At 52.1% G+C, this 17289-nt stretch overlaps 1 protein-coding gene across 1 annotated transcript; it reads left to right on the forward strand.

The window, feature by feature from the left end:
- Nucleotides 1-5320: 5320 nt before the first annotated feature.
- On the forward strand, nucleotides 5321-17289 carry MRPL4 (mitochondrial ribosomal protein L4). Its single transcript, XM_010593359.3, has 8 exons — nucleotides 5321-5903; nucleotides 5990-6140; nucleotides 8838-8889; nucleotides 10136-10253; nucleotides 11372-11478; nucleotides 11566-11675; nucleotides 11753-11829; nucleotides 13061-17289. Exons 1-8 carry the CDS (start codon nucleotides 5708-5710, stop codon nucleotides 13204-13206), a joined length of 957 nt encoding a protein of 318 aa, XP_010591661.1. The 5' UTR covers nucleotides 5321-5707; the 3' UTR covers nucleotides 13207-17289.

A 17289-nucleotide genomic window follows, 5' to 3' on the forward strand; every position in this document is an offset into this window, starting at 1 on the left:
ATACCTGCTCAAGGGTTCAAGCTGGTTTGAAGGCTGGTTCTGGGCCTTTTTTCTGCCCCCGTCCCACGCTATCAAGGTTGCTCAGGGAGCTGGAGGGAATGGAAACCTCCATGCAAATCAGCCCATCCCCAGGGTCTGGCGGGGGTGCCTCAATGGGAGGCTCCTCCCCCTCATGGGGCTTGGCAGTTGCCCACAAAGGGAGACAAAAACAAACATACAGCAGGTGTTTTGACAGTTGGGTGGGGGAAGGGCACTCAGGCAGCTCCCCCCAGCAGGTCAGACCCTCCATCAGGCCTGCATCCATGCCCCACTCCTCCTACCTAGGGTCTGTCCCCCCAATATTCCAGCCCTGACCCTTGGCCTTTGTGAAAACCCCCGCACAATGTTGGGGGGTGGTGAGAAAAGACAGATGTTGGAGGGGCCTCCAGCTTTTGATTTGTGTCTCCAAAGTTGCTGTGATCCCAGTGGCCAGTGAAGACCCTCTCTGGCTGTGAAGTTGACCCTGGCCCCAAGCTAATGGGGACAGAAGTCACCTGCGATTGAGCCTTTGATTCACAGGAAGGGGCTGAATGCATCGAACTTTGACCCCTATCCAGTCTTGGGCCAAAATGGTCAAACTTTGAGCCACACAGCATGCAGGTCTTGAGGTCATGACCTCCCTTTTGTTAAACTTGCATTGGACACACTGGTGGGGGAGGCTTGTGCAAACTGCCTTCTAACATTCAATTTGTTCATTTGCTATGTACTGAGCAGTTACTTCTTAGCAGCACTGGGGCCCAGCAGTGAGAGAAACAAAGACCCCTGTCCTCAAGGAGCTGACGTTCTAAAGAGAGACACAAGAAACAGGATAAAGAAGAAAACAGTATCATGTATTTGAATGCGGTGAGGGTTCTGGAGACAAATGAAACAGGGAAGGCAGATGAGGAACGTGGTCTGGTATCTTAGTTATCTACAAAAAACCCCAGTGCCTTAGTTATCTAGTGGTGCCATAACAGGAATACCACAAGTGGATGGCTTCAACAAACGGAAGTTTATTCTCTCAGTCTAGTCGGCTAGAAGTCCGAATTCAGGGCATCAGCTCCAGGGCAAGTCTTTCTCTCTCTGTCAGCTCTGGAGGAAGGTCCTTGTCATCAATCTTCCCCTGGTAGAGGAGCTTCTCCACAGAGAAACCTCAGGTACAAATGACGCGCTCTGCTACCGGCACTGCTTTCTTGGTGGTATGAGGTCCCCATGTCTCTCTGCTCACTTCTCTCTTTTACATCTCAAAATAAATTGGCTCAAGACACAATCCAGATCTTGTAGATTGAATCCTGGCTCATTAACATAACTGCCTCTAATCGCATCTCATCAACATCATAGAGATAGGATTTACAGCGCATAGGAAAATCACATCAGATGATAAAATAGTGGGCACAATCAGAGAACACAATACTGGGAATCATGGCCTAGCCAAATCAATACACATATTTTTTGGGGACACAATCCAATCCATAACAGATGGGCAAGAAAGAGTGATTTTAGATCCAGTGTCACCTGAGAAGGTGTCATTGACTAATGGCCTGAAGAAGGTGAGGGAGAGAGCTGTGCAGTAATCTGGAGAGAGAGTGCTCCGGGAAGAAAGAACCTCCTGAGTCTGGACTGGAGTGTGGTTGGTGGGTCCTGGTGAGGAGACTGGTGTGGCCAAAGCCACGGGGTGATGGAGTGGAGGGTGGGAGGAGGTGCAGAGCCCTGTGGGCTGAGGGAGGACTTGGGCTTTTGCTCTGATGTGGGAGCCATGGAAGGTTCTGAGCAGAGGTGGGACGTGACCTGACGCACACGTTCACAGGTGTACTCTGGCCACTGTGGAGGAAACAGACTGTGGGGGGTGAGGGTTTTTAGAAGGAGAGAGAATCCTAAGCTTTATCACCCCTCACTGGGAGAGGGTTTGTGTGTGTCCTACTTATGGATTAGAAGACCATGGTTCCAAAAGAACAAACCACTTGCCCAAGGATATCCATCCAATCAGCAGTAGTCCCTGGATTTGAACCTATCTATCTACTCTGTCCTATAGGGTCGCTATGAGTCGAAATAGACTCGACGGCACTGGAGGTTTTTATGTGACTCCAAAGCCATTAGGTAAATATGCATTTATTGAGCACCTTAGGTGCCCAGTGACCTCAAGGGCATAAGACTTTGAGACCCAGAGGACATGGAGGGCTTTCTCTGTTTCTGGTGATACCCTTGCAATAGGATGATGAGTGAAGGAATTCACTCAACAAACATTTATTGAGCACCTGCTGTGTTCCAGGCACTGTGCTGGGTACTGGGGTTACGGCAGGGAACAAGATAGAGGAAAATATGTATGCTGGGAGAACTTACCCTCTAGTGGGGAAGACAGACAAAACACATTTAAAAATCAGAAAATAATACAGGATGGTAGAAGATAAACACTATGGGGAGAGGGAGAGCATGATAGGGGATTGGAAAAGCCAGAGGTGGGGACTGAGATATTAAATAGGGTGGTCAGGGTTGAATTCTCTGAGAAGGTGACATTTAAGTAAAGTATCGGAGGAGGTGCAGGAGTGAGCCATATGGAACTCTGGGGAAAGTATGTTCCAGGCAAAGGGAATAGCAGTGCAAAGGTTCTGATGTGTTGTTTCTGAGGTAGTATTGTTGAACGATTCAATGGGCGAAGCATGTGGGGTCAAATAGAGCCAGCTATGCCCCCCCCCCCACTCTGTCCCTAATCCTGGCCCTTCTAACTGTTCTTCTCTCATCTTGGAACATACTTTCTCCTCCTGACAAGCTTCTGCTGGACCCTCAAGCCTGGACTGGTCCCTCTGATAGCATGCCCAAAGTACATGAGAGAAGTCTCACCATCCTCACTTCTAACAAGCATTCTGGCTGTTGAAGCCTCAAGGAAATCCCCTCTGAGGCTCCCACCCCAACGGTTAGGAGCTTTTCCCTTGGGATTCCACAGACCCTGTAGGCCTCCCTCCCCCATTCTGGTCCCTCAGCCTCCTGCACTGGACCATGATATTCTCAAGGGTGTCTGCTGGATTTATTAGTGTCCCTGAGGAACACACGAGGTGCCTAATAAGTCATTAGGCAAATAAGTGCTGTCCCATTGCTTACCGCACAAAATCTAAACTTCCTGGCACAGGACAGACTTGCAAATCTGTCTGTAAAACCATAAACTGGTTCTGAGCGATGACACACACAGCTGGTTTGTGGTGGTGGCTTCTGGGAGGGGAACTAGCGGAACAGGGGAGAAGGGTTTGGGGAGACAGACTTTTCATTCTATGTATCCTTTTGTACTTTTTGGGTTTTTCTTTATCAGGTGGGTGAGTTACCTCTGAAGATATAAAATGAATAAATATAATTCTACAAAATAAAGAATTTTTAAATTCCAAAGTACATAGCATTTTAAACATACATCCACAGTTATTCTTGTAGCAATAGAATACACAATGAAACACATTGTGAATTTTTATTAATACTTCACAAAAATGCAAATAAAAAGTTATAGATCATGTGCAAAAAAGGAAAAGGCACCTTTTTAGCACACCATTCAAATCCTCCAGGGCAGGTGCACCACCCCTGCCTTGGCTCTTGCCTGTTTTGATGACAAAAACTTCCCTTCTGTAATAATAACAATTGTTGTCAAGTACCCTCGAATTGGTTCTGACTCATGGCGATCCTTTGCACAACAGAATGAAACGCTGCCTGGTCCTGCCAGCCATCCTCACAATCCATGTTATGTTGGAGCCACTGTGTCAATCCATCTTCGAGGGTCTTTCTCTTTTTCGCTGACCCTCTGCTTTACCAAACATGATGTCCTTCTCCAAGGACTACACGCGAGAACTCTCGCCATCCTCGGTTTTAAGGAGCATTCTGGCTGTGCTTCTTTTATTGAGCTTTGACCATGTGCCAGGCATGGCACGCTTTCGCCTCCATCATTTCATGAAGTCTCACCTCTTCTTTTTCACAGGAGGAAACCTAGGCTGGCTGGGGGACTGCCGCTAAACTCGCCGTCAGTCAAACCATGCCGGTTGCCAAGTGGGCCGCCTGGACCAGCCCAGAAGGCTGATTTGGGCTCCTGACGCCCCCTGTAGGTCACACCGGGAACGTGACAAAGAACCTACAAATGAGCGTTTGGCTTTGTTTGGGAGGGGAATGAGGGAGGAGGTCCAGGATCTGTGGACTCCCCACTTTGCCCTGTCCTCGGAGAGCCCTGGGAGGTCTGAGGGGACACAGGACCCTGACCTTGGGAGTCTGAGTAGGGGGATACATGGACCTAAGCTGAAGCGCTCGAGAGGGACATAGATAGCCGTGCTCTGGGGTGTGTGAGCAGGGAGACCTGGGAGTGTACCTGCCCTGCAGGGCTGGGGGGCGGGGGGTCACGGGTCTGAGGGTTACAGGAACTTGCCCTGAGTAGTCCGAAGGAGAGGACAGTACCCCGCCCTAGCTGGGTGAGGGGCACTTGTCCTGCCCTGGAGCTTCTGAAGGGGGAGCCATCGCCCTGTTTTGGAGAGCGAGACTGAAGCCCGAAGACAACCTGTTCCCTTCGAGTGGATTCCAACTCATAGCGACCTATAGGACAGAGTAGAACTTCCCCATAGGATTTCCAAGGAGCGGCTGGTGGATCAGAACTGCCGACCTTTTACTTAGCAGCCAAGCTCTTAACCACTGCGCCACCAGAGCTGCAGCCAGAAGAAAGCAACACCTAAAATCAACTCTCCTGCAGGGCATCCCAGTGATGGTGCGACAGGCCCAATTCCATTAAGGGCTGGGCTGCCCACGGAAAGGTGGGCGGTTCGAACCCACCAACCGCCCTGCGGGAGACAGATGTGGCAGTCAGCTTCCTTAGAGATTGTTCTTGTTAGGAGTCGCTTTGAACCGACACATAGCGACCCTATAGGAAAGATTAGAACTGCCCCATGTGGTTTCCAAGGAGGGCTGGTAGATTCCAAATGTTGACCTTTTGGATAGCAGGCCCCCTTAGCTCTTAACTGCGCCACCAGGCTCCCCCTAAAGGTTACACCTTTGGAAACCTTATGGAGCAGTTCTACTTTGTGCTGTAGAGTCACTATGAGTCGGAATCGACTCACGGGAACGGGTTTGTTTTTTTTTGTTTGTTCGTTTAGGCCCAATTCCAAGGGCTTTCTGTGGGAGCTAAGGCCTTTCACTCAAAAAAAAAAAAAAGACCAAAAGCTCCACCCATTTGGATACGCCTTAGAGGTTACTTGGGAGGGGCGAAGGGCGTGGCCGACGCCGAAAGCGTACCGTTATTGGCTGTATACCTTCAGGTCCCCGCCCCCAGCCGTGGGCGGGCCACTCTTCCGGACTTAAGGCTCATTGGCTGAATAAGGAACGTGCTCTTCAGGACGAGAAGGTCTCATGGCCTCGATTCCTCCGCGGGCTAGCGGAGGCTAGACCCAATTGGGCGAGGCCTACAGAGGGGCGGGGTCTTCTTATTCTGGGGTCGCGTTCCCAGGTCTAGCAGACCGTTCTTTAGGCCCGAAGTGAAAACTGGCGTCTAGGAAGTAGTGCTGGTGTGGGGGTGGAGTCATGCTAGTCCGTACCTCGCTGCCCTGACTCTGGCGCACCAGGCAACCAGCATCGAATCCTAGCGGGGCGGGCCGTGTCGCGTGCGTGACGTCATCGTAGGGCGCTGCGCACAGCCGGAGGGAGCACGACCTCTCGTGGCACAGGGAGCGGTGCGGCTATGCTGCAGCTAGTCCGTTCCGGGGTGCGGGCATGGGTTCGGCCCGCCGGCTGCCGGGTGAGGCTGGGAGCCGGAGAGCAAAGATCTGGGGGCCCGGTGGCACTCCTCACTCTCCCGCAGCGCTTACAGGGCCTGAACTCGCTGGCGGAAGAGGCAGCGCCGCCGGCAGTGGAACCGGAGCCGGTGGCAAGCTCAGGTGAAGCTGCCAGGGTAGCCCGAGGAAGGACAGCGGCAGGGAGAGCTGACCTTTGACCTTCACCCTTGACTTTCCAATCGCTCTAGGTCCTCCGGCGCCCACGTTGCGCAGGTGCGAGCTCCCATTGCCCGCGCACCGGCGCCCGATGCAGGCCTGGGTAGAGTCCTTGCGGGGCTTCGATCAGGAGCGTGTGGGCCTGGCTGAGCTGCACCCCGACGTCTTCGCCGCGGCACCCAGGTAGGTCCACACTGGATGCGGGGGCTGTAATATAGTAAACTGGGTGGCAGGGGAGCGAGCAATCCGAATGACCCGGACTCGTACACTTGGGAAAGTGCTCGATCTGTAGATCCTCGGTTTCCTCACCTGTCAAAAGAGGGTGGTGATGTCCCTGCCGCAGAGTTGTGGTGAGGTGGACGGTTGAGAGATAACGTCCTCTAGTGGTTAAGGACGCAGAATTCTGGAGCCAGACCTGTTGTGTGCCATCGAGTGGATTCTGACTCATAGTGACCCTGTGGGACAGAGTAGAACTGCCTAGAAAACCCTATGGGGCAGTTCTAGTCTAACCTGTAGGGCTCCAGTGAGTCAGAATCCAATGAATGGCACACAGCAACAATTTTTGCGGGACCTGATTGGCAGGTCTTTTCTCCTGCAGAGCTACTCATGGGTTCCAACTGCCAACCTATTAGTTAACAGCCTTGCACTTAACTGTTGCACCAGAAGATCCCCGTGATACTTAAATGAGTTAATTCTAGCATATAAGTTCTATGGAACTGTTATCTATTTTTTTTTAATGAAAATGAGCACTAACAATGACTAAAGGGCGCTAGGTGGTGCAAACAATTTGCACTCCACTGCTAACCTGAAGGTTGGTGGTTCAAACCCAGACAGTGGAAGAACAGGCCTGGTGATCTGCTCCCATTAAGACTGCAGCCAAGATAACCCTATGGAGCAGTTCTACTCTGTAACACATAGAGTTGCCAAGAGTCAGAATCAACTCAGTGGCAACTAACAACAGTGACTGAGTCCTTACTGTGACCCTTTTGTTGCATACGGTGGAATCGATTCTGATTCACAGCAACACTGTAGGACAGAGTAGAACTGCCCCTGAGGGTTTCCAAGGCTGTAACTTTTACAGAAGCAGACTGCCACATCTTTCTACTGCAGAGCAGCTGGTCAGTTCAAACCACTGACCTTTCCATTGACAGCCGAGCAGTTAACCACTGTGCCACCAAGGGTCCTCCACTGTGTACCTAGCACAGCCTATTTACACTTTAGTTAACTGCATCCTCATAGAAAGGGTTCTTTTATCTTTATTTTGTAGATAAAGGAACAGAGACATACACAGGTTAAATAACTTGCCCAAGGTCACACAGTTTGTAAGCGATTGAGCCACGATCTCAACCTGTGCAAGGCAACTGCAAACTGTCATTCAATGAGGAGTATGATGCTTCTCATATGCATAACGTGGAGCACAAAAGTCCTTTTAAGGTATTAGTATTAGTATTTGTATGGTTTGGTCCCCACCTTAACAGTGATCCAGTCTAAGGTGGTTGTTAGCAGCCATTGGGTCAGTCTTGACTCATGGCGACCCCATGCATGATGGAACGAAATGCTGCCCACGGTCAGTTGCAGATCAGACCATTGTGATCCATACGGTTTTCATTGACTGATTTTCAGATGTAGATTGCCAGGCCTTTCTTCCTAGTCTTTCTTAGTTTGGACTCTCCACCAAAACCTTTTCAGCATCGTAACAACACACAAGCCTCTGCTGACAGACATGTGGTGGCTGTACATGAGGTGCGTTGGGTGGGACTCAAACCCAAGTCTCCTGCATGGAATGCGAGAATTCTACTACTGACCCACCACTGCCCCTTCCGACCTTACAGAGGATGACAAGAAGTTAAAAAAAACAACGCATTTTGTTTACTCTGTAAATATCTATGAAACACCTACTGTGTGCCAGGCCCCATTCTAGATGTTGGGAATACAGCTTTGAATGAGCACCAAGGTTGCTCGTGTTGCTTATAGCCTAGAGCAGGGGTCAGCAAACTTTTTCTGTAAAGGGCCGTGTAATAAAATATTTTAGGCTTTCCAGGCCCTGAGGTCACTGTTGCAACTACTTATCTCTGCCACTGCAGTGCAAAAGAAACCGTGAAGAAAAAACAAACCTGTTGCCATTGAATTATAGATGATACACAAACAAATGAGCATGACTTTATCAAGCCAATAAAACTTTGCAACTAAAACTTCATTTACAAAACAGTCAGCAGGTAGGTTTGGCCTGTGGGCCACAGTTTGCCAACCCATGGCAAACTACCCTGGCAGCCATGTCCAATGTTGCTAAATAATGCGAACCATGTGTACAATTTTAAACTTTCCAGTAGCCACGTTTTAAAAAGTGGAAAGAAACAGCTGGGATTTTCAGTAACGTATTTTATGTAATCCAATTTGTATAAGATAATGTCATTCAGTATGCGGCACTAGACGCATTTCAGGTGTTCAGTAGCCGCACATGGCCGGCGTCTACTGTGTTGGACAGCACAGAACTAGAGAGGCAAACTCGTCCATAAAGAAGACACACTAAGTAAGCTGTAATGTTAGGAAAGTAAAAAAGGTACCCTGAGAAGGAGGAAGGGGGACTTCTCTCAGAAATACTGTTTGAACTGAAATCTGTAGGCTAAGAAGGAACCAACAGAAGAGTGTTTCAAGAAGAAGGAACAGCAAGGGCAAAGGTCCTGAGGCTGGACACCATCTCACAGAGAGTCCAGAATGGCTGGTGGTTGTACAAGATGGGGCCACAGAGGGCGAGGGGCAAATGGCACAGGGCCCCTGGGCTGCAAGGAGGAGCCTGGGTTTCCTCCAGTGGGTGGGGAGCTGTGGGAGGGTTTTAAGCAGAGGCGAGGCTTCCTCTCATGTCTCCGTCCTTCCCCACAGGCTGGACATTCTGCACCAGGTCGCCATCTGGCAGAAGAACTTCAAGAGAATCGTGAGTGCCCTGAGTGGGATGAGGTGGGAGGAAGGAGCTTTCTGAAGGAGAGGGAGCAGGAGGCGGAGGAAGCCCCATGGTGTGCCTTCTCTGTCTGCTGAACTGGTCACAGATAAGTCATTTGCCAGGCGTTTTCTGAGCACCGACTGCACCAGGCCTTGTGCTAGGTGAGAGGATATAGCAGTGAATGAGACAGGCAGGGGCCCTGCCCTCAAGCTCTCGTTCTAGTGGGAGCCTTGAACAGGAGTCAAGTAGTCATGCCTGTAAATCTGTACTTGTAGGAAATCATCCTACCTCCCTTCTCACCTGGGTCACCCTTTACACAGCAGCCAGAGGGACCTTCCTAAATGTCCCAGCTACCCATGGCCTTTGCATGAAGGCTGAGCTCCTTGGTTCTCATTCAAGGCCCTGGGAGCTGCAGATGCTGCACCCTCTCTGACCAGACTGAGCTGACTACAGTCCATCTCCCATTTGCCTGTCCAACTCCCCTCGTCCTTCAGGTCCCTCGGCCATGCCTCTTCCAGGAAGCCCTCCCTGACCTCCTCTGGGTCCCCCATAGCTCCTCGCATTGTCCTCACAGCCCTCAGAACATTTAACCTCAGGTCTGCAGTAGGAGTTAATCAGTAAAGGAGGCAATGAGACTGAGTTGAGGGTAGAGGAAGCAGTATGTGCACAGGCCCTGTGGCAGAGACCAAAAGGAGCCCAGCATAGCTGTGGAGGTCAGTGGGAGGACAGTGAGGAATTTGAATTTTATGCCAAGAGCCTTGAAGAACCTGTTATCAATCTCTGCCTTCTGTCTGCCCACCCCAGAGGTCCAGCATGTCCTTCTGCTCAGACCCTCCATGTCTCCCCGCTCACTGCCTTAGAATAAAGTCCTCAGAGCAGTGTCTGAAGCTCCTCGTGACCCCCCACACGGTCCTCTCTGATGCTGTCTAGTCACATCTTTCCCATGCCCTGCCTTCCTTTCAGTTGCAGCCACATTAAAATCATTCAAAAATATTGAGCACCTACTGTATGCCAGGCAGCAGAGCCCTGTCTTTGTGGGGCTGACATTTGGAGCGTGTTGGGGAAACCTCTAATTCCTTTATCTCCCCTTGTCCCCCCAGTTACCCTGCCCCAGGTCTGGCTCTCCTCAGGCAGGTCTGGTCTATCCAACTCACTGCTGTGCCCCTGGACCTGGCACCCAGCAGCTACTTGATGACATCTGCCTTAAAGACATGACTTTCTCATTGCTTTGTGCCCACAGAGCTATGCCAAGACCAAGACTAGGGCTGAGGTGCGGGGCGGTGGCCGGAAGCCCTGGCCGCAGAAAGGCTGTGGGCGTGCCCGTCATGGCAGCATCCGCTCCCCAATCTGGCGAGGAGGTAAGCAGGCAGGGCAGGGAGGGCTCTGGGCAAGTACAGAGGCTGCCTACATCTGGAGCCTCGGATACTTTGTCAGCCCCATGTCTCCACTTCAGCATCTCAGCTGGGCAGGAGTGTCAGAACTCGGGCCCACAGACCTCACTGTCTCCCTCCCCCAGAGCTCAGACTCCAGCCTTTCAACAGACCGTGGCCAGAGCCCATCTAGACTGCTGTCTTCCATCTTTTCTGGGCCACCCTTTACACAACAGACAGAAAGATATTCCTTAACGTCCCAGCTCCTCATGGCCTTTGTGTGAAGTCTGAGCTCCTTGCCTTGGCGTTAGAGGTCCTGGCAGCTGCAGATCCCACGCCCTCTCTGACCAAACTGAGCTGACTAGAGTCCATCTCCCATTTGCCTGCCCGACTTCTTTCGTCCTTCAGGTGTCTTTTTGGACCACACCTCCTCCACGAAGCCGTCCCTGACCTCTGGGCCCCCCACAGCCCCTTGTGTTGCTCCTCACAGCCCTGAATCCTGCTCTAGTCCAGCATCTGTCTGCCCTGCCAGAGCCAGACAGTGTGAGGAGAGGGATGGTGTCTGTGTTGCTCCCTGCTGCCTGTCCCAGGGCCCAGCAGAGGGTGGACACCCCAGCACGCAGTCCTCACCAGGGCGTCTCCCCTGATGCCAGTGCTCCCAAAACACATCCAGCTCTCATGTCTCTGATGCCTGGCTCCCCTGTAGACCTGGAAGTTTTTAATCTATTAGTAATTGTAGCCTTAACAGCTGGTGCTAATAACTAAGCTCATGTTCTGTACTGCCCTGTGTGCTGTATAATAATTAAGGTCACGCTCTGCTGTTTTACGCGTTCCGTGCTGTAACCCATGCAGTCCTTTGTGGTAGGAACCACCATCAGATCTCAGGGTTTGACCATTGTGGAAACTGAGGCCCAGTGAGACAAAGTCACTTGTCCCAGGTGACACCTGATCCAGTCTCCCCTCCATTCTTACTTGAGGCCCTGCCATCTTTGCTAGCCTTCAGCCTGGTTCTTCCAGCCTTCCCTCCACTACCCCCACACCAGCCACCAAGGTGACCTCCAAGCCCAGCTGTGGCCTGGCCTGCTCACACAGCTCTGTCCCCACAGGAGGCATTGCCCACGGCCCCCGGGGCCCCACGAGTTACTACTACATGTTGCCTATGAAAGTACGAGTGCTGGGTCTCAAGGTGGCACTGACTGTCAAGCTGGCCCAGGTATAGCCTGCACCCCAGTCCCGTTGGGACCCACAGGGCCCTGGAGCCAGGGGTGTAGGGGCTCAGACCATTCTGTCCTCCCACCAGGACAACCTGCACATCGTGGACTCCCTGGAGCTGCCGACCCCAGACTCCCAATACCTGACAGAGCTGGCCCAGTACCGCCGCTGGGGGGACTCTGTGCTCCTTGTGGACTTGTGAGGCACAGGGACGAGCAGGGAGGTGGGGGATGGAGTGCATTCTCTGCAGGGCTCACCTCTGGCCTCCATTACAGAGCACACGAGGAGATGCCGCAGAACGTGGTGTCGTCCACCTCTGGGCTGAAGACCTTCAATCTGATCCCGGCTGTTGGTGAGCTGCCCCCGGGGCCCCAGGTGCACATGCAGGCCAGGCGATCAGGGACGCCGGCCAGTTCACGTCATCCACGGGCCACACTCAGGGGCCGAGTGGTCTTAGGCAGTGGCTGCCCTCTTTGTCCCTCAGCTTCTCTGAACGTACCCTCAAGAGGAGTGTGTTTCTTAAGAGATGCTTTAAGGATGCCAATAAGTCACATCTGTAAACACTCCTGGTCCGGTGCTGGGCATGGCATGAGAGCCGGCCTTGCTGGCTGTACTCACTCAGAGAGGTGGAGAGGCAGGAGCAGGGCGGGCCCCAGCGGCCAGTCAGTCCTGAGCACGTCACACCTGTCACCGCATTGGCCTGTCCCAGACCTCTGTCTCTGTCTGTCCTCCTGGACAGCTGCATGGAGGAGCTGCACAGGCATCTCACATACATCCAGTGCTGAGTCCTATGTGTCTCCCCTCCGCTGCCCCAAGCTGCCTCCTCTGCAGCCTTCCTCATCCCGGTACTCAGAACTTTCCAGTGGTTCAGGTCTGAAACCACCCCACCCTCCTTGACTCCTCACCTCCTCCCTGCCTGTCGGGGCTGCCTTCAAACATATCTAGAATCTGACCACTTCTCACCACCCTGGTCCTGCCCCCACTGTTTGCCACCTGAACCCTGTAGTCACCCCCTCCCTGGTCCAAATATTCCCATTCTCTACCCCCACAGGCTGTCCCCCCTACAGCTGCCAGAGGGCGCCTGTGAGCACCTGATTCAGGGGCCGCCCCTCTGCTCAGAACCCTCCATATTCCCACCTCACTCAGGGTAAAAGCCTAAGTCCTTCCTACGGCTTGTGGGGACCTGCACCATCTGCCCTGTCCCCTCCCACTGTGCCCTCATCCCACCCCACTCCTGCCACACCGGCTGCCCTCTGTTGCACGGTGTGATGTGTTCACTTGCCATGTTTATCTTCTGTCTCCCCCTGCCGGAATGTAGGGCAGAGATCCGGGCCAAGCTCAGTGGATCCTGGAAGGTGGGGTGGGGGACTCTCGGCCAATCAGCAGTTGATGAACTAAGGACAGCCCCTGGCCCAGAGCCTTGCCAGTTGTGAGCTTCGAGCCAGGATTTGAACCCAGGCTGCCGGGCTCCTGAACCCACACTTTGAACCACTAGACCAGGAGGGGTGCTTTCCCAGGCTGGGTCAGGGGTGGGGATGGAGGCACCCGTCACACCCTTGACCTCACGTCGACCCGCCCCCCAGGCCTGAACGTGCACAGCATGCTCAAGCACCAGACCCTAGTCCTGACCCTGCGCACCGTCGACTTCCTGGAGGAGAAGCTGCTCTGGCATGACTCGCGATACAGGCCCCTCTACCCCTTCCACCTGCCCTACTGCGACTTCCCCTGACCCCCGCCCTGCCCAGCCAGGCCCTGATGCCTGTCCTCCTATACCCACTGTCCTACTATACCGGCTGTCCTCCTGTACTGCCCTTAATGCCGGGCGCCCACTCTGAGCCAGGCCGAGGAGGCCTCCCTGCCACAAGGGAGGAAGCCAAGGCCACGGCTCACAAGAAGGAAAGAGCAACTCTGCAGAGAGCCCCAACAAGCTCCTGCCCCGTCTCTCCTTTTTTTAATAAATTTTTATTTTTTAATCAAAGACGTGGGAAAACTAGAGAATGGCTCCTTGCCACTTTGTTTATTGTGAATAATTGCATCTGGTGGGTTGGGTTCCTTCACCGGTTCCAGGCATTGCCAGGTCCTTATTTCCTTAAGGGCTCACAGTCTCCTTTGAAAGCACCATCAGGGCTGTTTATGGAAATTGCCCAGAATTAGCTCACAGATGAGTCACTGATTCGGGCGAATGCAGAGGAGTGTGGGTGCCGACGGTTCCCAGGAACTGACTCCTGGCGTGTCCCCCGAGCACAGTCATCCTACATGTTCATCCCAGAAAGGATTCGTGGTCTGTTTGTACAGCCCTTCAGGTGGACAGCTCGGGCTTGATCCCACACATAATCAGGATTCGCAGACCTGAAATTTTACCACAGCGATTTCCCGGAGGAGTCAGAAAAGCAAATGGGCCACAGTAAACAAGCTAATAAATACATTTCTAAAAGCAGCTAAACCAGTATCCTTATTCTTCCGCCTGTTGTTGTTTGCTCCCAAGTTAATTTTTTTCATAACCGTAACAGAGACTATAAAATCCCCCCCCCCCAAAATAAAAATAAAATAACATGGCCAATTGATTTAAAGTCTGCCATGCATGCACTTCTGTGCATATGGGCCTGGCTAGAGCCGGTGGCCACAGCAACGCCCCATTGGCCGGGCTCCCTTGCTGCAAACACCTCTGGAATGCCTCTAGAGCTTACACACATCCTTTGGAAGTCCTCAATGGATGTAAGCTTGGATCTTTAAAGCACCAGATTTGACTACGTGAAGAAAGACAAGCCATTTGGAGCCAAACAATAAGTAAAGAGGTGGTGAGGCTGGGCAGGAAATGCCACTTGGGCTGAAGTTGAGCTGTTACCTGCCTCCGGTGTGCCTCTTGCCCAGCACCAGAGGGGGTTCCAGGACTTAGAGTAAGACCGAGCTCTCGTCTTGACTGTGCAGTCCAGCCTAGGTAACCTAGACAGCCAAACTAAGGTAAAAATGCATCTCAGTTGTCAGTAGGAAGTGGGGCAAGACCAAGCCCTGCCCATGAGGGTTTTTTAGGGACATCATCTAGAACCTGGTGCCCCATGCTGGAACCTCTGGCTAGACCAAGGGTGTGGAAAGGCATCAGGAGACATGATGTCTAGAATGTGCTTTAAGACAATCAGGGTGTACATGGGAATCCCTGGGTGGTGTCAGTAGTTACACGCTTGGCTGCTAACCAAAAGATTGGAGGTTCAAGTCCACCAAGGCACCTCAGAAGAAAGGCCTGAGGATCTACTTCCAAAAAACTCAGCCATCAAAAACCCTGTGGAGTATCATTCTACTCTGACCTGTGGGGTTGCCATGAGTTAGAATTGACTCTCTGGCAACTGGTTCTGGCCTGGTATGGGGGAAGGTGGGGGGTGCAAGGGGAGAGATGAGACGAGATGGCCCTGAGAACTGTTGGGCGACGAGATCCCTCACGCGTGCGCTCTGCTGTTGCCTCTGTGTGGAATTCTCCAGGAAAAAAGGCCTTTTTAAGGGTGGGGGAGTAAGAAAGGGATGGGTGAAGATACACCTTCAGAGGAGCTGTTACTACCTGCAAGTCCTCTTGGGAGAAGGCCTAACCCAGAGCCCAGGGAGGGAGGGGACTTCACAGCCTTCGAAATGTCCTTGAAAACAGAACACCCAGGACTCTGGCAGGGCCTGGCCCAAGAAAGCTGCAGCAGGCTGAGGGGGCTGAGATCTGCGTCCCCAAGAAAGCGGAGGCGAGGGGCAGGCAGCTCTGGTGGAGGAGCCCCGGCGTCCTTACTGGCGTTCGGCCTGTAGGCCCCGGCGGTGAGGAGGTCTCCGCGGAAAGAGGGTAGACGGCAGGACCCAGCCCCAGGGATGGAGGGAGGAGCCGCCACCCCAGCAAGGGGGGCTGCAAGAGAGACGGGGTCCCAAGGAGCCCAGAAAACACCCAAGAAAGAGCTTCATGTAGCCCCCAGATACACCTGGGGCACCCGGAGTGTGAAGCCACCAGCAAGGAGGAGCTGCACTGTCCGCTTTCCCCTTCTCCCTGTACCTGCCGGCCCCAGCAGAAGATTCCAGATGTTGGTCGGGGGGCAGGAAGAGAGGGCACAGCAGAGGAGCCGACTGGCTTCCCCACCCAGGCCTCCAACCTGGAGAGGCCTAGGGTGGGGCTGGGGAATCCACCACAAAGTCGAGTTCAAAGGTTTGAAGGTGATGCTGACCTGCCTCCTGGGTCTGTCAGCATTCTCAGTCGGGGGCGGGGCAAGGTTTCTACCACAGAATAGCTTTCAAGGGGCAGAGGGAGGAGCAAGGTTTTGTTTGATAAAAAATCCACACGTCATGAATGTTTACTTTACACCCTAGGCCTATTAGGAGGAATTATGATCCTCGTGTGAACAAGGGCTGTGGGAAGTGCATATTTCTGCCTAGAGAGTTTGGGGTGAGACTCTCAAGCTGAACCCCAAGGGAAATAGGCTAACAGTAACCACTAGGATGGCTCTCCCTCTGCTGAGCTGCACAGAGCTTTGTGTAAGAACCATCTGAGTGAAATTTCATAAGTATAACCATCCTGTTTTTTTTTTTAATTGTGGTAAATATGTATATAACAACAAAACAAAAAAAAACCCCATTGCTGTCGAGTAGATTCCGACTCATAGTGACCCTATAGAACAGAGTAGAAGTACCCCACAGAGTTTCCAAGGAGCACCTGGTGGGTTAGAACCATCGACCTTTTGGTTACCAGTGGTAGCGCTTCACCACTATGCCCCCAGGGTTTCCGTAGAGAACAAAGCATTTGCCAATTCAACAATTTTTACATGTACAATTCAGTGACACTGTTTACGTTCATCAACTTGTGCAACCTTGGCTACTACCCTTTTCCCAATGATTCCATCACCATTAACAGAAACTCAATGTCCCCTAAGCAATGACAACCCCTCCCATCCACCCCCGGTAACTACTAATAAGCTTTGGTCTCTTTGCATTTGCCTTTTTCATGTATATGGAATCATATGGTATTTGTCCTTTCGTGGCTGGCTTATTTTACACAGCATAACCCCTGTTCTTCCTGGGATCACCTCCCAGATAAACAACCTGCAGTCTCAGCCTTGTCTCAGGGTCTGCTTTGGGGGGGGGGAAACGTAAGCTAAAACACAGCCGGTAAGTAAAAAAGCCTAGATTCAAACCCCAACCTGATCAAATCTCGTGTGCCAAACCCCGTTTCATTCCAACCCTGCCTCCCAACCCATCCTTTGGGTGCCTGTTACAGATCGAATTGTGTCCCCCAAAAATGTGCGTCAACTTGGCTAGGCCATGATTCCTAGTATTGTATGGTTGTCCTCCATTTTATGATCTGATGTAATCTTCCTATGTGTTATAAATCCTTATCTCTGCCTGTGGTTAATGAGGCAACATTAAGTTATGTTAAAGAGGATTAGGGCAGGATGCAACACCCTTACGCAGGTCACAGCCCTGATCCAAAGTAAGGGGAGTTTCCCAGGGGCGTGGCCTGCATCACCTTTTATTTATGAGAGATAAAAGGAGACAGAAGCGAGCAGAGAAAGAGGGACCTCCTACCAGCAAGAAAGAAAAGCGGGGAGTGGAGCGTGTTTTTGAATTCAGGGTCCCTGCGCTGAGAAACCCCTAGACCCAGGGGAAGGTTTGATGACAACTTTCCCACAGAGCCAACAGAGAGAGAAAGTCTTCCCCTGGAGTTGGCACCCTGAATTTGGACTTCTAGCCTCCTAAACTGCAAGAGAATAAATTTCTGTCTTTTTAAAAAGCCATCCACTTGCGGTATTTCTGTTATAGCAGCACTAAAAAAAAAAAAAAATAGATAACTAAAACA

The sequence above is a fragment of the Loxodonta africana genome, chromosome 3 (genome assembly GCF_030014295.1).
Source record: "Loxodonta africana isolate mLoxAfr1 chromosome 3, mLoxAfr1.hap2, whole genome shotgun sequence".
Lineage (NCBI taxonomy): Eukaryota > Metazoa > Chordata > Mammalia > Proboscidea > Elephantidae > Loxodonta > Loxodonta africana.